Source organism: Alosa pseudoharengus, unplaced genomic scaffold (assembly GCF_046254945.1).
Source record: "Alosa pseudoharengus isolate Yale_2024_CS ecotype anadromous, Long Island Sound unplaced genomic scaffold, YU_APseudo_1.1 YU_APseudo_1.1_scf_7, whole genome shotgun sequence".
NCBI classification, from domain to species: Eukaryota; Metazoa; Chordata; class Actinopteri; order Clupeiformes; family Clupeidae; genus Alosa; species Alosa pseudoharengus.
Genome location: NW_027468859.1, coordinates 19,320,456 through 19,345,956, shown reverse-complemented (window position 1 = coordinate 19,345,956; position 25,501 = coordinate 19,320,456). Strand labels below are relative to the sequence as shown.

General features: G+C 43.6%; 1 protein-coding gene across 1 annotated transcript in view; it reads right to left on the bottom strand.

The window, feature by feature from the left end:
• The window catches only part of LOC143110454 (mannosyl-oligosaccharide 1,2-alpha-mannosidase IA-like), a 122,532-nt gene that overhangs the window by 58,586 nt on the left and 38,445 nt on the right, over positions 1 to 25,501 (bottom strand). The window contains exons 3-4 of the mRNA XM_076273350.1: positions 17,931 to 18,046; positions 3,891 to 3,971 (exon numbers count right to left, since the gene is read on the bottom strand). Coding sequence (XP_076129465.1) covers positions 3,891 to 3,971; positions 17,931 to 18,046 — 197 coding nt within the window. The remainder of the gene's footprint in view (positions 1 to 3,890; positions 3,972 to 17,930; positions 18,047 to 25,501) is intronic.

Below are 25,501 nucleotides of genomic sequence, written 5' to 3'. Positions count from 1 at the left end.
AGAGGAGTTGGGGCCTGTTTTCACAGCTTGGCCAGACGCTGCACACACTGCACAAATAGATGTTCCACACGTCATCTTTACGTGTGTGTGTGTGTGTGTGTTCCTCCAAATAATGGTGTGTGCTCTACATCCTTCTGCACACTCAGCACAGCCTTTGTGTGTGTGTGTGTGTGAGCACCGTCCTGGACACATGCCTGTTCTGTACAATGGGTGCAGCTACAGGGCTGAAAGTTATTTTCCTCCTCCTTTCATTTAATGGATTTCATGCAAATGCAATGACAAGAAAACCTGCAAATGTAACAATGAGTGCTTCTCTGCTGGGCTGCACATGCTATTTCATCTGGATTTGATAATGCCATTTTGTAAACAGAGTACATTTAACATGCATATATATGCACGCACACACACACACAGAGAGTACATTTAACATGCACATGCATATATATATACCTTTTGTCCAATCGGGCCTCATTTACATTTCTCAATTGTGCACCTACGTGCCCAGCAATACAGCCTCTGGGCCTCATAACGATGCAAGCTCACAGCTTACATGCAGAGAGCACTCACCTCAATGCCACAGACATGCCATACATTAATTAGCCAACGCTGTGTCTTTCCATAGACTCCCAGCGTGCATGCACACACATGCACACACACGCACACACACAAGCACACGCACACACACACTACACACTACAACCCCATTCTCCATCAACTCCATTGGCTACCAGTTCCGTCCCGGATCAAATACAAAGTGCTACTACTCACCTTCAAAGCCCTCCACAACCTTGCCCCCCCCCTACATCTGCGACCTCCTGACCCCTTACACTCCTTCCCGCTCACTCAGATCCTCTGACCAAAACCTCTTGGTTATCCCCCGCTCCAGACTCTCCACCCTGGGTGGCAGGTCCTTCAGTGCCTTGGCCCACAAACTCTGGAACTCCCTCCCCCAACCTCTTCGTGCCTGTCCTTCTCTTCCTTTCTTCAAAGCACATCTCAAGACCTTTCTGTTTAATGATCACTTCTCCTCCACACCCAACACATAGCTCCATACAGATAACTTGTCTTTGTTGTATTGTTTTGTTTGTTTGTTATTGTGTTTCCCTGCCTCCTACCATGTAAAGCGACCTTGGGTTTGAGAAAGGCGCTATATAAAATAAACGTATTATTATTTTATATTACACACATTACACACACACACACACACACACACACACACACACACGCACACACACAGATTGTTGACTGTGTTTACTCATGCATTCCATTAGTTAGTTGTTATTCTCTGCCATAGATGTTGATGAATTACCCTTTTCGGCCCTGCTGTTGAGGAGAGACACCATCATGTCACTGCTCCCTCCATTCTTCACAGAGTGAATGGATAAAGCGAACAAATTAGCAGCAATGTAATTTCACTGTGTGATTTTGTGACAGGAAGTCGTTTACAGCTTTGGCTTACAAGTGGGTACAGAATTGGTTCAGCGCATTTGAGGCACAAGCTTTGTTAGAATATTAAAAACAAAAATGTGAGTGAGAAACCAATAAGATCAATTTCTCTAATCAAAGCTTCTCATCTCTTTCCTATAATTCAAAACGAGGCTGTAATTTCAACATTATAAAATGTGTGTTTACACACTCCCATTTTAGACGACAGAAAGGCTGACACGGAGCTGGTGAACATAGAGGAGGGAAGGGTAATGGGGGTGCATACCAAACCATATCTATAACTCCCAGCGCCTTTAATTGGATTTAGGAGGGGGTGGGAGGGTAAATATGACAACTTGAGGAGTTACCCACGTTCTAGTCGGGTCTCCGGTGATGATGCTCAACGATCACCGCGAGCGCCGCTCGGCAGCTTATGAGGGAACGGGAACAGCAACACGTTTCATTAGGGACCCACTTGCGGGTTTAACACGGTGAGAAGGCGCGCATAATTTTCAATCTAGGCTCCCCAGCCTGTCCCGTGCCACAACGCGCCATTTATTTGGGTAATAAATCTGAGCCTTCAGTGTGTGCTAATGTTGCTTCTCAGGAGGCTGGCTGAGGAAGAGTAGCATGAGGAAGAGTGAGCATCTGAAGAGAGCTCCCTGCAAGGAACCGCTACTGATACAGTTTCTTTATTGTTTTAAGAGGATTCTTTGGATCACCGTCTAGCAACGGTTTCTGGGGTAAAGGACTACATGCATACATACATACATAAATACCTATACACATTCTTCAACAAACTCAAATGCAATTATGTTTGGAGAGTGTGTTTACTATTGCATCTTAAAATCATCATACTATCTATATAATTGATCTATTTCTACATTATTCCCAGTATTACATTTCAGACATTTCTATATTTGTTTCCCCAAATCCAGACAGGCCAGTGCTGCGCAAACACAACATTTCAACTCCTTTCCTGACCTGTCACTGGTTAGTTGGCCAATATCCTCTCAACACAGCAGTATTGGGGGGACTTCCAGCATCCAGTCAATTCAGCAGCAGCTTGGCTTCCTCTCTTAAGAGGATCCTCTCTTCCTCCATTCAATCTCCTAGACAACAACACTCTTCCCTGTGTCATCCTCAAACAAACATTTCCTGCTATTGTGCCATTTGAAATAAAGCCACCGTCGCTAGCTCTGATTCAGATAAATGACAGAATGCCTTCGCCAAGTACAAATAACAGGCAAACCAGGCCAAATAAGGTCAATGTCTGATATCTGTGTGTGTGTGTGTGTGTTTTTCCCAGTAGCCAAAAACAGGAAAGCTGACTGGAGTCAGCCGGCCACCCAGCCAGTGGCATTACCCAGAATCCCCTCTGAGTCAGCACAGGGTAAATGTCTCTTTCACAACCTTCTCCAGCAGGTCCACAAGGGCAAGGGCAAACACACACACACACACACACACACACACACACACACACACACACACACACACACACACACACACACACACACACACACACACACACACACACACACACACACACACACACACACACACACACACACACACACACACACACACACACACACACACACACACACACAAGTAGTGTCTTTGTATGCCAACCTACACGTGCAGCTTGGTCTGGCGCCACTTGTTGGGCGGAGATGAAAGGGGAGCAGGCTGGGAGCTCTTCTCTTCTGAGAGCACTTGGAGGGAATAAGAGGGAAGCTGTGTGCAGGCCGGCGTGTGGAGCTCGCCAGAACAGAGGGAATCAGAGAGGAGAGGGAGAGAAAGAGAGAGGAAGGGAGAGAGAGAGAGAAGGAAGGTGGAAGGGGTAGGCAAGGAGAGATAAAGGGAGAGAGAAGGATATAAAGGAGAGAGAGAGAGAGAAAGAGAGAGAGAGAGAGAGAGAGAGAGAGAGAGAGAGAAGGAAGGTGGAAGGGGTAGGTAAGGAGAGATAAAGGGAGAGAGAAGGATATAAAGGAGAGAGAGAGAGAGAGAGAGAGAGAGAGAGAGAGAGAGAGAGAGAGAGAGAGAGAGAGAGGTGCCTATGAGAGGCCTGTTTGTTTTGGCTGTGCGGGTGGGCAAGATGCCTGACCTCCGGTGGAGCGAGGCGGACCAGCCAACCAGCCTCCAGCTTGGGGGCTGCCAGCAAACAGCCTCATGTTTGTTACCACACACACACACATACAGTATACACACACACACACACACACACACACACATGAGCGAGTGTGCCCACACCCAAAATACTGGCCAATGCTTCTTACAAACATCAGGGCCTATCATACTCAAATGCAGTGCCACACAGACACAGACATACACAGTGCTGCTGGGAGAGGACGAAGTGTTTTGGTATCTCGGTGGGTTGTTCTGTGTAGATACTGCCACCATGGCTATGGGAGCCAGTGTGGTGTGTGTGGTGGTGTGCAAGAGGGGGAATAGAGAGCACTTACCTCTTTGCCTGAGAGATAGTAGGCAGACAGCAGCCCTCCCACAAAGCGAATGTTCACTTCAAACACCGAGATCTCTGTGTTCTGAGAGAGAGAGAGCGAGACAGAGAGAGAGAGAGAAAAAGAGAGAGAGAGAAAGAGAGAAATAAAGAAAGAGAGAGAGGGATCATTAGTGCTGTAGCGGTGTAGGATGGTCCGTGTGCAAACATCAAGAGCACAATTAGAGGAGAAGCCAGAGCACTTGAAACAACCAGAGCACTGGAGCAGATGTGAGGTAACAAGGGCAGCCTCCCACAACACCAGCCAGCTCAACCACAACACACACGGCACGACGGGGATATAGCTGAGGCGTAAAAACACACACACACGCAAAACACTCTCACTATCAAGACACACTTGAAGACAAACACACACAGTCAGGGCACATGACAGATACACACACACACACACACACACACACACACACACACACACACACACACACACACACACACACACACACACACACACACACACACACACACACACACACACACACACACACAGCTTGCCTGTAGCCCCATAAAACTCTTCAATGACGAAGAGAAATTGTTCAGACTGACATGCAATGCAAAGACACAAGTACACATCTTAAGTGCTTTCAAGAAAGAAAAAGGTCCAGTTTGTGCATGTCATTAGCGGTTACTATGGCAAAACCAAAGCGATCAAGAAATAAAACAAGAAAGGAATTAATTATGTTAACACGCTAGCTGCGTCTGGTAGGAGGCTGTTAGTGGAGTATCCTCTACACAGGGACAAAGGCCCATTATTTAATCCAAATAATCAAACAGATGTTTGCCGTTTTCATAACCAGCAGTGTATTGAGAACATCTGGACTTCATCTTGAAATGGAGGTTAATTAAGCTTCTATTTAGCCTCTGTTACAGCTGAAAAGGAGAAATCACCCATCTTGGCGATAAAAGCCCACTGCACAAAATGCATTCCATTAAATCATTTGATCTGAAAAGACCTCCCGGTCACAAACATCATTTTGACTTAAAATGTGTTTGGCAACAAAATTGTTTTTGGTCAAACTAGCACTAGCACCCTCGTATTCAACATCCGTAAGTTGGCTTTGAGGTGAGCCTCAACACAGGCTGTGAGTCATTCCATGTGGGGAACGCAAGGGGTCGGAGAGCGTTTGCTATGGCAACAGCCAGATCGTACAGGTAAACAGAATGTAAACTTTGCTCAGAGCAGCTCTCAAAGCTGCAAGGGACCTAGGGAGTAACACACACACACACACACACACACAGACTCATACAGACACACACACACATGCACGCACACATACAGACTCATTCACACACACACACAGACACACACAAAGCCAGTGCTGGACAAGCTGCATGGCACGGCTCATTTGAGAGCTTCCCCTATGCTGTCCTGACAATTTATGGAGCCCTTCTTCTTTTCCTGTTATCCAAACAGTTTATGGGGCCTGTGTTATTTACCAAACCTTGTCTGCTGAAAGAGCCAGTGTGTGAATATCAGCCTGTCACAGCACACACACACACACACACACACACCGTTTGTGTGAATATCAGCCTGCCACAGTGCTGGGTGAAAAGGCCACACGCTCCACTGATGCACATCTGAGTGTAATATCTACAAGCATCTTTCCCCATTTTCTCACGGGAAATTAGTGGATATGAACCATCATACTTGAGCAGCAAAGAAATCTGCACACAAAGGCCAGTGGTAGCACTCAGTTCAGTTCAGTTCAGTTAACTTTATTGTCCCAAAGGGAAACTTGTCTCGCAGTCAGGTACACATAAATAGCACAAGATACACAAAGACACAAGATGGGGTAAAAGACACAGGTTAATATAAGTTAAGAAGGTTAATTAAGAAAGAAAATAAGAAAGAAAGTCATGCCATCTTTAAATGAGAGGGAGAGAGAGATAGGGAGGGAGAGAGAGAGATTTATTTATTTTCATTCTTTCATAATTTACATTTAAATTTATTTATTTAAAAATATTTTGAAGGTAAGAAAAACACTGACAGAAGCAGACTCAAAGGGCACTGTGGGTAACTGTGATGCATGATGCTTGCTGAATATCAACACTATGGGTTGTAATTAGGGATGCACGATATATCGGTGGCCGATATATTATTGGCCGATAAGTGAAAAAATGAAAATATTATTATCGGTCCGATAAAAGAATTCTGGCCGATAATTTGCGCCGATATTTTTTAAAGTCCTAATTTAGGCCTACGTAAGGTCCGTCTGGCTACACTGAGCTACTTGAGCTTGGTTGGCTATACTTTTTCCTCAATATAATGTCAACGGTTTGAATGTATTTCACCACTCTAACAAAATCTGTGGATATGCGTTCATTTGGGAATCTGTGCATCTCAAAATCCTCTCGTGAATGATCCGCCATTTAACCTTACCAGAGCGGAGCCTATCTAGAGTCGTCATGTGCTGATGTGTTTGCACTTTACCGCGCTGGTCCGGGAAACAAATAAACAAACTCGTTAGTGGGACGAGTACATAAGTAGGCCTAGTTCTAAGTTGTGTTTTAGTATTATATTTGCATTACTTTAGCTTGGGTTTTGTATTATTACCTAGAAATATGCTAACCATTCCTGCTTCAGTTCCAGACAGGTCATCATAATAAGTTATTAAAACCTTCGGGGCTAACCCCTTTCATTTCTGCTGCAGCAGGTTGTGCGCAACAGAGTAGACGGACATAAGATACAGTCTGAGGAGTTGCAGCTTTATTCAGTTACCCGCAGTTGAAACTAAACCTAAGTTTCCCTCACAAACTCTGATTTGGTCGCTATAGCTTATTCCAAGCTGAGCCGTTTATGAGCGTTTAGTCCTAAATGAAAACGATTCAAACTCTCTAGCCCCTCACTCGCAATTCACTGACGTCAGGTTCACTTAAAGGAGCCACACATACTGTAGGGCTAGGCTACTGTTATGTTGTTGACTGCCGTACTATTGAGGACTATTATGAGTTCTGTCCATCATTTGGTGGTAGGTAAAATTACTGCAATAAAATTATGCTTATTAAATGCTTTCCCCAAATCACTTTTCACAATTTTTTTTCAAGAGTAATATTATCGGTTATCGTATCGGTATCGGCCACAACAAACCAATAAATATCGGTTATCGTTATCGGCCCTAAAATTCCATATCGGTGCATCTCTAGTTGTAATGGTCATACAGGCAACAATATGGTACACATCACAATATTTGGTCCACGATACAATAAATTATTGTAATTAATTACATTTTACCGCATGTACTGGGATTCCATTAGGAGACAAAGTGCAATTTATTCCTGTTATATAACGTTTCATATACTAGTATTTCTCGCAAACGTTTCATATACTAGTAGTCTCTAATCTTGGCCCCGTAGATTTATTTTGATAATGTTATCAAAAATAAAAATAAAATCATATTACCTACTACACTGTATAATATGTTTTACTCTAACCAGTATCCAACACAAATTGGAAAAAGATGGTTTCTCTCTTGAAGAACATCCCCATGAGATCTAAATAGTGTTCTAACATCAAAGACCCACAAATATTGCATCTCTGAAGTGTCGGAGAGAAGTCCATAATTGAGCAGTGAGTGCTTTGGAGAAGCACGTCTTCTTGGAGTGCACTGAGGCAGAGATCCCTTTATTGGCATGCAAAGTCGTCCAGCTCCACATGCAATACTCAACTCCCGTTATTTCATTACAGACTACCTCCACCCCTCTCTCCCTTCCTCCTTCGCCATCAGACTCCCACTCTCTTCTCCCTCTTTCTCTCTCTCTCTCTCTCTCTCCCTCTTTCTCTCTCTTTCTCTCTCTTTCTCTCTCATTAGAGATTACATCCACATCTATGTTTGTTTTTGCTTTTCTCTATCTCTCTCTCTCTTTCACTCTCTTTCTCTCTCTCTCTCATTCACTCTCTTTCTCTCTCTTTCTCTCTTTCTCATTAGAGATTACCTCCACATCTATCTGTTTCTTTTTGCTTTTATCTCTCTCTCTCTCTCTCTCTCTCTCTCTCTCTCGCTCACTCTCATTCCCCCCTTCACGCTCTCTCTCTTCTCCTCTCTCTAAATTCTTTGTGTGGGGATTTCTCCAGAAAGATGTTCGCATGCACCCACCTCCTGATGGGAGTGCTGAGGAGTCATTTTAAAGCTGATTCTATTCGCCATGAGTCATTCAAGATGCCAGGTCCTCTCATCCTAACCCCACCACCCCCCTCTCTCTTTTTTCCCGCACCACCTCATAAAACCTTTATGGAAAGGGAAGTGGATGGTTTAATGTTGGCCATTAAAAGTAGCATTGAGGCAAAACTTGAGTGCAGCCTGAAAAGTACATCCCATTTCCTTCTCATTTTCATCCGTGATTTCGAACAGCACCAAATGGCGAAAAGGAACAAAGAGAAGAGATTCCGCGTAAAGAGATTTCATTTGCATGGCCTTCTCGAGATGGAGAGACGACAACAAAAACTATCAGGGCGAGTTTGGAGCCTCTGTCTCATAGTCCTGGGGCAGATACCTGTGTGTGTGTGTGTGTGGAGCCTCTGCCTCCTAGTCCTGGGGCAGATCCCTGTGTGTGTGTGTGTGTGTGTGTGTGTGTGTGTGTGTGTGTGTGTGTGTGTGTGTGTGTGTGTGTAACCTCTAGTCCTGGGGCAGATCCCAAAGGAAGCCCTGAGAGAAGTCTTCCTTTCTCCAAGCTAAACTTGTGAATTATTACATATCATCCCAAAAGTGCTTAATTATTAAGATCCTTCCTGATACTGGATGGAGACATCTAGTCTGGAACCATTTATATCGCAATTATCCATAATATAGAAGGCATTACTTTGCCTCAAAATAAAATATGTGGTCCAAAAGGAAAATGGGAGAACACACTTCTTTGGGGGTTGGAAACTCGACTTCTCGAATTCATCAGCAACTTCTGTTAATGGTTCTGACACTTTTCCACACTTTCTCTCACTTTTCTCTCCTACTTTCTCTCTTCTGCTAGTAAGAGAAAACTCAATAAAAACACAGTCTGGTCTGTGGGGAATTTGGTTTTTATTTTGCTCTCAATGTTTTGTATCCTCGGCAGGTGTGATGAGCAAGATAAGAAGGCAAACTGCTGCTTCAGTGATTGTAATTACTGACGTGTTCCTGCTTGTAACTGCAGAACAGCAATTAACCAAGGCAGCCAACGACTTTTGTGGCTTCATTAAGCTAAGTTAAAAACAAATAAAACCATTCTAATTACCTGACCATCTGAGTTTGGCTAATTACTTATGTTCTTGCTGTTTTCCTTCTTCCCCAAGGAAAGGCCATTTTTACAATTACTGTACATGTCTTGTAATGGCCATTGCATTTTAAAAACCTGTTCGCCTTGTGGCTAAGGTGGATTTTTTTTAATGGCAAAGCCAAAGGTGAGTAAGCGGTCATCTAGGGATACAAGATCACCTAGAATCTAACTCACAGAGTTGCTAGTACTTAGTCAGTCCAGGGTTTGTATAGTGCAGCTCAAGGCTGGAGGGGAAGCTCTTCAGCTGCCTTGTGGTGATCAATGGTAGCAATAGAATGGCTAGTGTAAATAATGTAATAATGCAAAATATACTCATTTCCGTGCATCTGTATTTCAGTGCAAACACAAGCTGTAAATGTAGTGATCCATCAAGGGCTTTTCATTTAGAGCTTGGAAAAGTGGAAAATTCCAACACTGCATGATGTGAGCCCTATACTAACAGCTAGATGTTGTAATTGTTATATTTAGCTGCATTTATTTAATAAAAAGTAATGTTAGTGGACTACGTTATCTAGAACGCACACAGCTTGCCCGGTAACTCGAGACAAGAATAGCAGTCAGGCTTGGTGTTACTTACATCATTATTTAAACTGGGTAACTAAGCCATCTCACACACACACAGACACACACAGACACACACACACACACACACATTCTTCCTAGCCATCCACCCACGTACATTCAAGAAAAAAGCTCCACTTGGCTGTTGCAGGTTACCCAGTGCCGTGCATTACTCAGCTTTCCCAGCCACTGACACAGCAGCTCTCCACCCAGCTGTGGCAGCACACAGTCAACCACCACATCTGTTGCTGAGACTGAATGGATATGCTCCAGAGAGAGAGAGAGACAGAGAGAGAGAGAGAGAGAGAGAGAGAGAGAGAGATAGAGAGAGAGGTAGAGAGAGAGGTAGTATGAGAAATAAATGAATAAAGTTAGAGAGAAACTAAGAAAGGAGAAGTGAGAAGAGGACAGAGAAGAGAGAGAGAGAGAGAGAGAGAGAGAGAGAGAGAGAGAGAAAAAGAAAGAGGACAGAGATAGGGAATGAGAAGAAAAGACAGAAAGGAGAACAGAAGAACCCGAGGAAGAGGAGAGGAGAAGAGAAGAGAAGAGAGGAGAGGAGAAGAGAGGAGCTGCAGAGGAGGCTGAGAGCAGCCTGATGAGATGGCTGGTGCTCCAGTGCTTGTGAGCTGTCCTGGCTGGTGAGATGGCCAGTGCTCCAGTGCTTGTGAGCTGTCCAGGCTGGTGGTGATTTAAGAGGCTCACAGCTGGAGCGAGCGGCGCGATGGCGAGCTAATCAGTGCTCAGCGTGTGCAGACATGAGGACCTGGAGAGGCCCAGAATCACCAACCATAACCCACCCCATCATCAGCACACACACACCCACTCACACTCTGCAGATGTTGGTCTGTTTTAGGGATGCCCCGATACATACAACTAGCTAGATTCATGCATCTGCATTGAATCTACGCAGCTAATACCCTCACACAAAAACTTTTAAACTATAACTCACCTAAACTATGCATGTGGCATACAGTTAGTTGTGTGTACTGTAGTTGTTGATGTGTGTGGCTGTTGTGTTGTTGTAGCTCTGCACTTTGTGCTAGTTGGGGATATGTAGTACAAAACAAACAAAAGTTTTCATTTCAGTAGATAAAACTAATTTGAATATTGTCCTGTTAGCTCACATTTTGTAATTTTTACTGAGAAATATTACCCTATCCTGCCTGCTCCAGATCGTAACGTTAGTCGGATCATTATGCTCCAAGACCGAAGTCAGCGCCCAATTCACTTCAATAGTAGGTCATGAGCAACAGGCAGATACAAGACATATTGTGGGAGAAATCACTGCTTTTATCAATGGCCAATAGTTTAAACAATGCTTAAGTCTCCTTCATTTACTCTGCTTTGGCAGCAATTAGTAGACAGGCTCTGCAGCAGCAGTAGGAGCACCTTCTTACTTTTCCTCCCTCGCTGAGAAGCACACACTTGCTATCGCTCGCTATAGACCCTTTCAACAATAAAAACAAAAACAATGCTTGAACGTTCTATTTGGGCCCCAATCTACTTCCTCTGCATTAAGATAACATAATGGAATGTTAAAAAGGAAGTCTTGTGGGGCCAACTATGATGCTGATAATGGAACTCTCTTGAAAGGGTCTATATACATTTAAAGGAGCCATACCACTTTGACAAAGGTCTCTACAGTAGGGTCACATGGGATCATGTTTTGTTGCCCTAACAGATAGATTTTAGTGAGAGAGACAGTGCAAGTCTTGATAATAGTTTGTTTAATTAAGATATGGAGACAGTGCCAGTGTGGAGCCTCATTTTAGACATAATTGTTTATTTATTTTTGGTTTGAAATAGCCTGCTATTATATATTTTATTTGATACTCATTACTATTGATATGTATTTTAGGCTTATTGTGACAACCAGAGCAAAGAAGAAAATTCATTGTAATTTTGTGGTAAAAATATTGGAAACGGTACTCGGTTTCAGCAAGTAGACAAATGTAAATACTCGTACTCGGTTTGAAAAAAATGGTATCGGGACATCCCTAGTCTGTTTCATGGAATTTAAAAAACTAACTACTGCATCACTGTGTGTGTCTGTATGTGTCAGTGTGTGTCTGTGACGGAGAGCGACAGAGCACGACAAAGAAAGTAGAATAAAAAGGACATCCCTTTGCCACATAGACCTTCTTTGATGTCAGAGTGACACACTATTGTAAGAACAACGTGGCGGTCTCTTTCGGTTGCTTGCATAGGCTGGAAAATATCTGTAAAGGTGGGAAAGGCACCATCTCTCCCTCACTCCTCCTCTCTCTCTCTCTGTCTTTTACCCGCCTGCTCTCTGTTTCCTTCTCCGTCTGCAGCCCATTATTGCCTCGAGGCTGGCATTACGCCCAGCTTAATACACACAATAATACACACCACTGCTGCTTTTGTTCCAGCAGCAGGGGGCCTTAGCCATCACCTTTCCCCCTCTAAGCACACACACACACACACACACACACACACACACACACACACACACACACACACACACACACACACACACACACACACACACACACACACACACACACACACACACACACACACACACACACACACACACACACACACACACACACACACACACACACACACACACACACACACACACACACACACACACACACACACACACACACACACACACACACAGTCCCCAAGCAACAGAGGCAGCATATTACGCCGATATGGCAGGCCAACATAAATAAAGAATTCCGCTCTTGTTTTGCCTCGTTGCGCACTCATCCATCTCGTCTGCTGTGAAAACAAGAGCCTGAGGAGTGAAAAAGCTCCTCTCGGCCAATTGATGGAGCCCATGTGACAGAACCCAGAATTGTGTCAGAATGTTCTAGAACCCTGACACATAGGTGGTTCATGAGCCAGTGAGAGAGGGACTTATTCTAGGAGACATGTTGTGAGTTTTACATCATCAAATAAACAAATTAAACCTTGGACATTTCTATGCATACTGTACACTAGATACAAGTACTGTGGTAAAAAAATAAGACCATCACGGCTTATTTTTATCAAAAAGGTCCCGCACTAAAAGCTATTATTCCGCCTATGCTTCGACAGAATGTGTTTGGTAATTCAGTCAAGCTGATTATGATTCCAGACAGGCAGGGGCCGAGATAGAATCACTGATTACAGAGCGCTGGTCTGCCTTCTCTCCGCTGGCCTAGCGGGGTGCCAGGTTATCATCCTGAGTGCCTGCCATCCCCCGTTGTCAGGACCCGATACCCACTTGGTTAGACCCACTTGCCACCAACCATGAGGGTCATGCAAAAGAACACCTACCCACAATCCCTGTCCTACACGGACACCACTTCAGAGGGGCCTGCTGTCTGCGAAGTGGGATTGCTCCGAGTTGCGGTGAGACAAATATGAATATTAATGGCCAATACACAGGGGCTCTCGCAGGCGCTTTCATTGTTAGATTTGCTGGAGGGCAGCGAGGCAAAAACCTTTCAATTAAAAGTTTGTTAATACTGTCGGTAGAGGTTCTCTGTTCTGATCATTAAAATGGTGGGTGGACAAGAGAGGGAAAAAAAGGTGCTGCGCTTCTTAGCGGAGTGTAGGCATAGGCAAGACGGAGGAAGAATGAATAACGAGGCTGCTTTCGCAACATGGAAAGAGTAGGGGGGGTCTGAAGGAGAGGAAAAAACGAAGTGGAGCATCAAAGAACCGAAGAGAGCGAAGAGAAGTGGTGGATGTGTGAATGTCCCTCCCTCCCCCCCCACACACACACCCCAAAATGTGCTGGGTGCTCCTCACGGCAATCCACTTTCCAGTGGATTCAAAAAGTTAAGCACCCTCACGAGCGGAAAAATGTCCTCCATTGACTATCCGGCAGAGCGCTCTTCTGTTTTTCCTTTCCTTTCATTTCTTTTCTCCCCCACTCTCATCTGCAAGCTAATTTCTTCTTCTGCAGCTGCTTCTCCTCAGACTCACCTTTCTGCCTCACTTCCCCTGACCTTCTCCCCGCTCTCGCTGAGGAAATGAAGAACTAAACGAGACTGGAGAGAGCTCCAGAGTTCTAAATGAGACTGGAGTGAGAGAGCTCCAGAGTTCTAAATGAGACTGGAGTGAGAGCTCCAGAGTTCTAAAAGAGACTGGAGAGAGCTCCAGAGTTCTAAATGAGACTGGAGTGAGAGAGCTCCAGAGTTCTAAATGAGACTGGAGTGAGAGCTCCAGAGTTCTAAATGAGACTGGAGTGAGAGCTCCAGAGTTCTAAAAGAGACTGGAGAGAGCTCCAGAGTTCTAAATGAGACTGGAGTGAGAGAGCTCCAGAGTTCTAAATGAGACTGGAGAGAGAGAGCTCCAGAGTTCTAAATGAGACTGGAGAGAGCTCCAGAGTTCTAAATGAGACTGGAGTGAGAGAGCTCCAGAGTTCTAAATGAGACTGGAGTGAGAGCTCCAGAGTTCTAAATGAGACTGGAGTGAGAGAGCTCCAGAGTTCTAAATGAGACTGGAGTGAGAGAGCTCCAGAGTTCTAAATGAGACTGGAGTGAGAGAGCTCCAGAGTTCTAAATGACACTGGAGAGCGCTTTCACACCTGACTCTTTGAATCAGAACGTGGAGTGTTTCCCCCAAAGATCAGTTCGATTGGGTATATGTGAAAGCAGTATATGGGTATATGGAGAAAAACTCTTATTGATTCAGATTCAGAACAAATTAGGTATGAAAGTGCCCTTAAATGAGTCTGGAGAGAGCTCCAAAGTTCTAAATGAGACTAGACAGAGCTCCAGAGTTCCACATTACTTGCGCTGCATTTTGCACTGCTGGCCGTGAGCTGGTTTAAAAGGGGGGTCTGAGCCCTACGGCATGGAAAGGAAACAAACAATAAGAATGGGGAAAGGGGGAAGAGGGGAAGGGAGAGAGAGAGAAATAAATAAAGAGAGAGAGAGACTGGAAAAAGTCAATGAGAGGGCGAAAAGACAGGACTGCAAGAAGTGAGAGACTGTCTGAAGAGAACAAGACAACCCTAGATTACACCTTTGGTGGGAGGTTTCCACCGCACAAAGCACTGTGAAAAATAAATGCGTGTCGACGCATACAAACAAATTCAGGCTGTCTGGCTGCAGCACGTGGGTGGACAGGGAGCAGAGAAGCTCATTACAGGAGATGAAGGCGGCCTCCCACAGGCCACAGAGGGGAACCGAGAGGAGTTGCTACTGCTCACACGCGTCTGGTCTATGCCCAATGAAAAGCCATCCCCTGGGGCCAGGTGAAACAGCTACACAACACCGTATGTGTATTACTGTATAAAGAGTTCAATTACATGGATCATGGCTAGTATTAGACAAATAGAGAACTTAAGTTTTTAGTCTAGGACAGGGATTCCCAAACTGTGGTATGGAAGCTTCCACTAGGGGGTACGGTACGTGAGATGAAAAGGCCGTTAAAAATGTTTTTTTTTTTTTTTTTTAATCTTAAGCCTATGTTCTCTTTGTTCTTTGTGTTTCATAATGTTGTTCTCCACACTGTTTTTTGTAGTGTGAGTGCTCACAGACCAGTTGCACATTTTGATTGTATTATTTGTTAGCATGTAGGGCGGCTAATTAAAAATGATCCCGGGAATGAGTCAATAGAATGTGTTCTCGAGCGAGCAGAGTCAGGATGTACAGTAAGTGGTGGTACGCGGGGAAAAAAGTTTGGGAACCGCTGATCTAGGACTAGGTTTAATACATGTATGGGAGACCTGAACCAGGGTATACTGATGGGGGTATCCTTGTACAAGGAGGAGCTGATGCACTAAGAGAATAGCGCCTGTTTCATACTTCATTTGCCTCTTAAAACATGGCATCAAATGTATGAACAGACCGCACAAAAGTATGCATTTTGCCAGGCACAGATGAATTGTCAGGCAAGCTCCACTTTTCTTACACATGCGGGAAGGTTGAGGGAAAAGTGGGAGTATCACACCAAAAGAAAGGGGAGAAGCACTAAGAACGAATGATAGTGCGGCATATGTATGAAAACAGAGCATGTCTGTTTGTTTGCCGGTAAAAAATGTCGACGTTTTTAAAGAACATATCCAGTCTAAGAACAAGGAAAGGAAAATGTTTGGATGATAATGAGTGTAAACGTTTGTTGGGGACCAGAACAACATTGATCAGAGTAGTTCTGAGTAAGACTGGAATATGCATTTATAGCGAAATAGCATATAGCGATAGCTTTGAGGGTAGGTTGGCTATGTCAAAGTAGAACACTACTTTCAATCACTAACAAGGCTCCAAATAGCATTACACTTATGTGATACTGTGGAGAGGGTCCCTACAAACAAACCAAAGTAATTTACCTTTTTACTCTCAGCTATCTTGCTAGGAAAAGTTATTTTGTACATTTGCGCCTAAGTTTACAGCAAAGCATGTCTATGCCAGAATACATCTGCCTAGATGTGCGTGAGTTAGCCTAAAAATCTAGACGCAACCTAGCAGCAGCAAATGTAATTTGCTGCCAGGGTAGTCTAGCAACTCTCCGTTGGCTTGCGAGCTGGAAAAATTAAACTTCGACCAGGCCAATCACATTGTGTATAGAGTCGGCTAGGCGGGCTTAACATAATGTTGGCAGAGTTGCGATGATTCGGCGTGAATTCCCTGCTACTTGAAAACAAAGATGCTGCTGCTGGCGAACAGCGTGACACAAGTTAAGCTTTGTTTAAGCTGGCAAAAGTTTGAACAACTAGCTCTGGATCCAGGACTAAATCCTGTATTTTTCCAATAACATATTTCCCACACACAAAAACACTCAGTCCCAGACTGATGACTCAGGCCTGACGGTAAGGCCTACTAACTGCAGTGTGGACACTGAGTGCTCCCAACCACCGGCTGAAGGACAGGTCGTCTATCTCAGCTGCACTTCAGTAGCAGGCCGGCCACAGACCACCTCCATCAGGGGTTGGAGGGCTTGGTATGTTATTAGACTGGGTAATATTCAAATACTTCCAAACATCTCCCACTAATTCCAGTACACAATAGAGATTTGAGCAAGGCACTTAAAGTGAAGCCTTTTGTTGAGCCAAACAACACAAAAGTGAAAAGTAAGCTAAAAAAAAAAAAGAAATACATAAATGACTAGAATCACTGATGTCAACTGAGACTGGAGGGACTGCTTTAAATACAACTTACAGTGGCAGGGAGAGTCACAGGACACACACACACACACACACACACACACACACACACACACACACACACACACACACACACACACACACACACACACACACACACACACACACACACACACACACACACACACACACACACACACACACACACACACACACACACACACACACACACCAGTGTTTCCCATACATTGACTTATCTGTGGCGGAGCACCACGAAATCAAAACCGGCCGCCACACATTAATATTCTATGTTTAATTTAATTTAAATTAAATATAAGATCAAATCCTTGCATTGAGCTGCACTTTTTATGCACGCAGCCTTTCCTTGCCCCGCCCCGCTCTCTCTCTCGTAGCCCGCTGCCCCTCCTCTGCATGTGCATTTAACAAAATATTCACGATTGTTGAAGGATTGTTGTTGCCACATAGAAGCATTACATAGAAGACGTCTGGCTAAATTGCTATTAAATCTGCTTAGCATCGTGACCATGCTGCGCAAATTTGTTCAAAACTGCTGCATTGAAGTTAACTCTGCTAAGATCTTATCATAACATAGTAGGCTACATTGCGGCGACTAAACTAAGTTAGGTTATGCAATCAAGCAGTATCTCAAAGCTAACTTCAAATACTGTTTGGATGTCGAATTTAGCATGCTTAGCCTACTTACAGCTGCTTGTCAATTTCGTTGAAGGGCTCATTTTATTGACTCTGACACTGTATGTTTGCAAAATCCCGATGTAAATGTATGTTTTCCAAAATTCAAAAGTGCTTGTCCCAAGGAGAAGTACGAACCTTTGATGAACTATGTAGAAAACGTTATGAATTGCATCCACACATCAGCAGCCTTTTAACTGTGTTACAATTGCAAGGGTTCCCCCCCCCCCGGTTGTCCAAGTCAGCTACCGCCACAAATTGAATCCAATTCTGTGGGAAACACTGCACACACACACACACACACACACACACACACACACACACACACACACACACACACACACACACACACACACACACACACACTTCAACCAAGAAGTAACAAGTGGTTCTTACCATATTAAAGTCAAGGTTTTTCACCACCCACTCAGTAGCAGCTTCAAACTCGTCGTACATCTCCATGATGTAAAGAGTGTCCAAGGCATCCACGATAGTCGCCCCCTTCAGACCCCCTGAAAGCAAAGAAAAGAAGCACAAGATTTTAGAATGGAGTCTTCCTGGAGACATTTAACAAATACAGTACATCCTGCAATATCTGTTGTTTGGGAAAGTGCTTTTTTATTTATTTCTTTTTCAACAAAGAGGCAAGAAGTGGAACCCTGCAGAGGCCCTGACATTTGGGCCTGAATGCCACAACATGTTCAATGTCATTTCCTTTTGTTGGCGAGCCAGCCAGCCAGCCAGCAAAAAAAAATACTACTTCTGATCCAGAGCACTAATATCTGCTGAAGGCAAGAAGATGTTACCAAACAAATGTAACTCTCTCCATCTTCTCTTCCGATCGGGTACAGGCAATGCGCCCAGACACGTCCGAGTCGATTATGTGGCGTAGCAAAACTGATCTCAACCAAACTGACACGGGATATCTCCCTCATGCATTAAACGATCTGCACACTCTTATAAAACCCCGAGGCCTTTCAACACAATGGTGGCACACATTATGAGGAAAAAATCCATGATATTAATCTCATCTCATCCTGCCGTACCAACAACCCTTATCCATTTCACGGTTCTCCAAATGACTAGATGACTTCAACTAGAATATATATATTTGGCAAAAATGCTTAAAAAGCTACTGTACTAATAATGTCCATTTGACTGTCTATCTCTAGCTGTTATGGCTTAGAGCTGTGTGCTTAAAAGGTTGTTCAAGGGACACTGAAGGGAGGCTGGTTTATATCCATAGGAGCCACAAACATGCAGGGGACATGCTTGTAATAGTGGTATCCTCGCCTTAAGACTGCAAAATATAGGCCAATTAATAGTTTACAAGTTCAGATTTGAGATGCATACTGCTTTTTTCTTCTTGTATTCAGCTTATCAGGTCAACACAAAGCACGCACATGTGCACACATGCACGCACACACACACGCACACACACAGTGTTTCCGTCTCAGTTTATTCAACCAGATCACCATCAAAACATTCTGGCCCTGAGGTTACACGGAACAAAGCAGCAGCCCATAATAAAATCCAAGTGTATAATAAAAAAACCTGCATTCTCCACGGGCCAAACCTCCCCTCTTCAATCTCTCCTCTCTCTGTCTTTCTATCTCTCCACCCGCTCTATCTCTCCCTCTCTCGCTCTATGCCCCCTCTCTCTCTCAATCAGGCTCTAGGGCTGAGAGTGTTCAGCCTGTTCAGCCATGTGGTTATGTTTTGAAGAGCATAAAGTCATTCTGGACCTGCTGCGCTCCTTTCAGCTCCATTCAGACAAGAACAAGCAGAGCATGCTGTTGTTTATGCTCAGACACTGCAGGGCACTGAATGATAGAGATATGAAGAGAGGTGTGTGTGTGTGTGTGTGTGTGTGTGTGTGTGTGTGTGTGTGTGTGTGTGTGTGTGTGTGCGTGCATGTGAAAGTGTGTGTGTGTGTGTGTAAGATGAGACGGGGGTGCCGTAGTAAAGTAAGTGTGACAGATATAGTTAAAAAGAGAGAGAAAGAGAGAGAGAGATGGCAGAGAAGGAGGAAGAACCGAGGAGGAGAAAGAAGGAGGGAGAAAGCAAGAGAGAAAGGAAGGAAGAGAGAGACAGATAGACCCCCTGACAGGGATCACATTAACAACAGCCTTATCACACAAAAGGGCCAGCTGCAGAAGAAGGTGAAACAGGATAAACCTTTGTATCCAACAGATGGGGAAAGGGCCTATCTGCCGCAACATAGAAAAGTGAGTGGGAGAGGAAGAGATTTAAAAACAGATACTAGCAACCCTGAAAAGAAAAGAAAAGAAAAAGCATACTAGCAACCCTGTTTATGCACTTTTCCTACCAGGTACCAATTAATCTTTAGTTTCAGTCCCCGAGATATGGCTGAAGAGAGAATCTGAAAATAGCAAGCTGAGAATAACAACAACTGATGACTCACCAACAGTAAAGCTTTTAACAACTTCAACAGAGAACAATATTGTACAATTAAAAAAAAAAAAATCCATCTTCCTACAACATGCAGCGTACAGTGAAAGTTCCTGACCCTAAATCCCTCTGGATGTAGTCTAGAGGCCCATCAGGAGATGTTCATGAGGAGAGTGCAAGCTCAAAACATTTCTCATGAGGCAGTTCTTGGGCCACCTGCCCCCATTTCCCATTTCCTGTTTTCCCTCCGCTTCACTTCTCGGGGCTGTCTGTGTAGAGTACTATGGGATGGAGGGCCCCTATTGTCCACGGCTCCACGGAGCATCCTGTTGCTCAGCAGAACCCGTTGCCATGTGATGACCAAGCACTAATCATCTGCTGCGTGTCCACAGACAGCAGCGGGGTCTGGCCAAGGTCCTGATCCCAGCAGCATGGAATGCACTGACCTGAGCTGACCTACGGAGAGTGTGTGTGTGTGAGTGTGTGTGTACGTGTGTGTGTACGTGTGTGTGTACATCAGAGGAGGCTCCTTCATTGAGGAAAGGGAGGAACACCCTCCCTAAAATTTCAAAGAAAAATAAAAAATATATAAAGTGAATTACTAATCTGATAAATTACTGTTAATATTACTATTTTTAACACTTTGAATGAACAAAATCGTTCCCCTGGGTCAAAATGCCAACAGCACCCCCTATCGCTATTGAAAATTACTGCATGGAGGAGCTTCCTCCTCAAGCCCCTCATTGAAGTCCATTATAAACGCCTCGGACCCCAGCGGCTCGTGAATCACGTCGTTTTCAATGGCCAAGGGAGGAAGCTCCTCCGTACAGTAATTTTCAATTGCGATAGAGGGTGCTGTTTTTAGCGGCAACGGTTCAAGAACGTTATCTGCAGTCTACGAATCTTATGTTGAACGGAAAGCTTGTTTGTTGTTTGCTCGTGAAATAAACTGTACAATGGAATCAGAGGACAATCTCAAATCTTTTATACATTCAAATACACTGCGACTACTCTGATGTATGATGAATGTTTATCAAAGCAGGAAGACCAGCTCCAAAAATTCATATTCCAAAACAAGATGGTAAGGCTAGTGTAGGCTACTGAATGCTACATAGTCAGACAAATAGGCTACTCATGGCTAACTGGTAACGTTAGCACAGAAAACAATCAGCCATAGCCTACTGCTGGCCTGTCACATACGTGGACAGTTCACTTGGTGATAAAACATTTTTGGATAGTTATGAGTTGTTATAATCATCCAAGTTATGCCTTAACTAAACAATTGTTAAATAAGGTTTTTGTTGTTATGTTCTTGTTTTCACTGTTCTAAATGTATCTTTGGATGGTAACATTGTTAATGAATGTTTCAGACCATGATGCATTCCTTTAATGACGTCTTCAATAACATTTGCCTTTCGAGTAGCCTATGCTTTCATAAATTCCCACTTAGCTATTACAACCTGTCTTTAAATTATAGGGATTTGGCTTTGCATGTTACAAATAACCACATTTAAGGTCTATTTTTAATGGTAAATAGTTACATGGTTTTATAAAACAAGTGTTTATTTTTATTATTATAGACTTTTCTGCCAATGTAGGCTATTACACTGAGCAAAACCTCCAGACTTTCCGTAATTGACTTCCCAGACCTAAATTTACATTTATTTACATTTACATTTATTAATTTAGCACTATTATCCAAAGTGACTTATATATTTAAATTATATTACAAAGTTCATTGTGCCCCCCCCCCCAGACCCCCGAGAATGTCAGAACAGCATTTATTGCACAACATTGCCAGTTAAAATGCTACATAGTACATACTGCTGCTATAAATGTGTCTGGGTAGGCGGCCTACATACTCTATTGTTCACATATGCCACCAACACCATCACAACCTCACATTTGCCACTAACGCCAATCATTCCTTCAATTCATCCCAGACATTCCTTCCTCCGTTATTTTTTTAACCACCAGCCGCCACTGGTGTACATGTGTGTGTACATGTGTGTGTGTACGTGTGTGTGTATGTGTGCTTGTGCTTGTGTGTGCATGTCATTCATGGGTAAATTGTCTCTGTGTTTCTATGACACAGGTTACCAAATAAATTGTGAATTTATTGTGCAACATTGTGAGACAGGGCAATGACGGCATTCCAACACAAATAAAAGCAGTATCTGTTTCATCTGCAACACATGTGTTCTTTACCCTTTTTGATTTTGTGTAACTGGCCTGGCACTCTCCCAGCCCTTTGGCATAATCATCAATTAGCAAACCAAGTTGGTAGAAACGCTACCTCTGGCTCAGAAGGGAACCGCTTCGTGACATAAAATAAGTGTTGATTTGTGGTTCTATTTTACATTCCACAAAAATTACAGATGACACAAAGGAGATAAGACTTTCTCCACACGACCTCAATGTCATTGTTCTCAGCCACCCCCTCTGTTCTCTGATTGGACAGGTCAAATTTGGCCTGAGAAAACCCGCAAATATCCCAGGCGACGTACTGAAGGGAAATGAAAATTGAGCGGAAGTACGTAGGAGGGTGGAGCCAGGCTAGGGTTTAACAGCCAGAATTTCAAGCATTTTCACTACCTTTATTCATAAGGATTTATTCTGGTCATTGTAAGTGCCACACACACATATTATATATTGTTTTTTTCAGCAGAGTCTAGGCTATCCAGATCTGTATTTCATGTATTAGCATTGATTTTATTTAGATTTTTAAAGAATTAAAATATAAAAAGCGTATTATAAAAATTCTTATATTTCGAAATGTATCTCACCACAGCAAGCTCATAGCTCTACGTGCATTTCATGTGTGTGTAGGGCAGACTGTCCTGAATCGGGCAATATAATTGCCATGTTGGAGGGATACTCTGGGGCTGAGAAATTTACAGAAATATGTGGTGTGTGATTTACGGAAATAAATGCCATTTTTTATTTAGTGATGAAAAATTACCTTTCTGCGCTCCATACAGTATCTGTGACACGAACTGATCTGACCTGACTTGACCCGAGGTTGCGTGTTAGCCTGCGTGTATGCACTCATAATGATTCTCAACTTTTAACTGCATTGCCATGAACAAAGTAAAGGCAAAAAAGGTGTTTCTTTGTTGAATTTGCTAGGATCTCAAAACCGGATTATGAACATGCTTTGCCATAGAGAAACGCACGATAGCGTTGGATTATAAACATGCTTTGCCACAAGAACAGACAAAAACGTGGGGTAAGTCCAGCTATATGAAGTTATTATTTTGCTGTCACTTCGTCTGTTTTATAACCCAGAAGGATGTACTTGGTGTCAAATGATAGCTCTGAGTCTCCTCTTGCGTGGCATATCTATCCGATCACGGGTCCGCGAGCATTTCAAACGAGAGTAATGGGTGCGCAGGTGAAGAGAGAAGTATAGACTGTAAATATGATACAATTTGAAATTATATTTTTTAATTTTCATACTTGATCGTACAGAAAAGTGTGTAGTCTCTTTGGAAAGCCCCACTTCTGCGCTGTCATGCAATAAAGGTTTCATCTCGCGATGAACAGTTCCGGAGAAATGTAACAGAGAAGAAAGGGTGTGTTTTTTGACGCACTTTGCGTCAATCGGGTTCTAAGGGTTAAAGGGAAACTTGGCAGGATTTCCCCCACTGCTGGAGAAATTGTGCATTATGCTATTTCAAACTGTGGGAAAAGGGTGTGTGTGTGTGTGTGTGTGTGTGTGTGTGTGTGTGTGTGTGTAGTTTCTTGTCCCTGATACTATGTGAGTGGGTCATCAGTCATCTGTGATTTTAATATGCGTCAACCCATTTCAGTGGAGTCTCAGTGATTCCAGTAAAGTCTGTAGCGATGTCATGCTTGCGGTTAGGCTAATCAACATGCTGTCTTACCCCATTTGAATAGTTTCCTGTATGTGTCCGAACCAATGACTGTATATACACAGTTATTGGTCCCAACACTGAAGAATCCAGAAGGAATTTGTAAGGAACCAAGAATCCAGCCTGCCTTACTGGCTAATAGATGCTACCAGTCCACATCACCCTTTCCCTTCCTCCTGCTACGAAAATATACTTCATCCTTCAGCTTCATTGCTTGCTTAGCGCCCCAGGAGAGATGCAGCTAGTGGAGAAGATAATAGCCTGGACCTGACACTCGGGGAATTGGAATTTCAGTCACAACCAGTTGCCCTTTTAATAACACTCAACCAAGTAAACATTGCTGCAGACAGGCAATGTAACTGATGGCCAGGCCAAGGCAGCTTCAATGCGGACTGAATGTAGTAGGACTTTTTTTCCCCTTACTGTCCTTGAACTGGGGAAAATAGATCATGTTTTTTTTTTTTTTTTTTTTTTTCACCGTTGTCTGCTTCAGAGGGCCTGGTGGTTGAGGAAACTGGCAGAGGGAAGGAGAGAGCAGACTTGACATGAATGTAAGTCCATTTCCTCCTGCTAACACGGGCAGTTTGAGTCCACCAAAGTGCTAAATTAGCCACATTGTTGTGTGGCTGCCACTTGACCTTCTGCTGTGGCATGGTGCCTTGTAAATAGTAACTCACACACACACACACACACACACACACACACACACACACACACACACACACACACAAATGTGTTTCCTGTGGCTCAGTGACATGATACAAAACGAGCAGACTTCCACTTTTTAATTAATTTGTGGATAAAACCTCAGAGGAGGAAACAAAAAGCAGGCATTTCCACAAGTGGGATATGGGTTTCAAAAATAAGCTAATTTTATCCACCCAAAATGATTTGTGATGTGATGTAACAGAGGTTAAGCTGCTCTGCCTTCAAAAAAAAGACAAAAGGAAGCATTTTATGGATTGTGTTAGAAAGCCAACCTATTCAGACTGTAAAGACTTACAGACCTACTTATGAAGCCAATCAAAGAAACACAATCTTGCTATGGTCAACACAACACAAGACCCTATGAATCAACTACAGCCTGGGTAGGATCCATATTTTGCCTGACGAAGATCTTTAAACGTTTATGGGAGCATCTTACAGTGTGCAGGTCTTTCTTTTGATTTTTATCTTCAGTTAGGGTTTGATCGGGCACCTGAATTTTTTTTTTTTGTTTAGCACTCTGCTGTTGTTCTCTAGGATCCACGTACCCACAGTTTCATATGGGCAATGTGTTGGCCAATGAGTCCCAGTACAATGAGGAGGAAAGACCATAAATCACTTTGCTGATGGGAGTCTGGAGTGCCTAATGAAAGCAAAGGGGCAACAGGAGGCGACAGCGAGCACTGATCCATATAGGAAAAGCCAACCAAGTGTGTCTTCGTATCCCGCTGCGCCCGCATGATGGATTCTCCCGTCGTCCAGAGCCATATTGACGGCTCAATGCATTCCACTCAGTCTGCGGGGACCGCTCGACCGACCGACCGACCGCAGCACACGCAGCAATATGGCGAATAACTCTAGGGGAGGCCGAGAGCCAACAATTACACACTCCAAATCAATTTCAAAAGGTGGTATATACACAGCACATTGGGACGTGTGTGTGTGTGTGTGCTGTATGCAGACATGCTCAAGTGG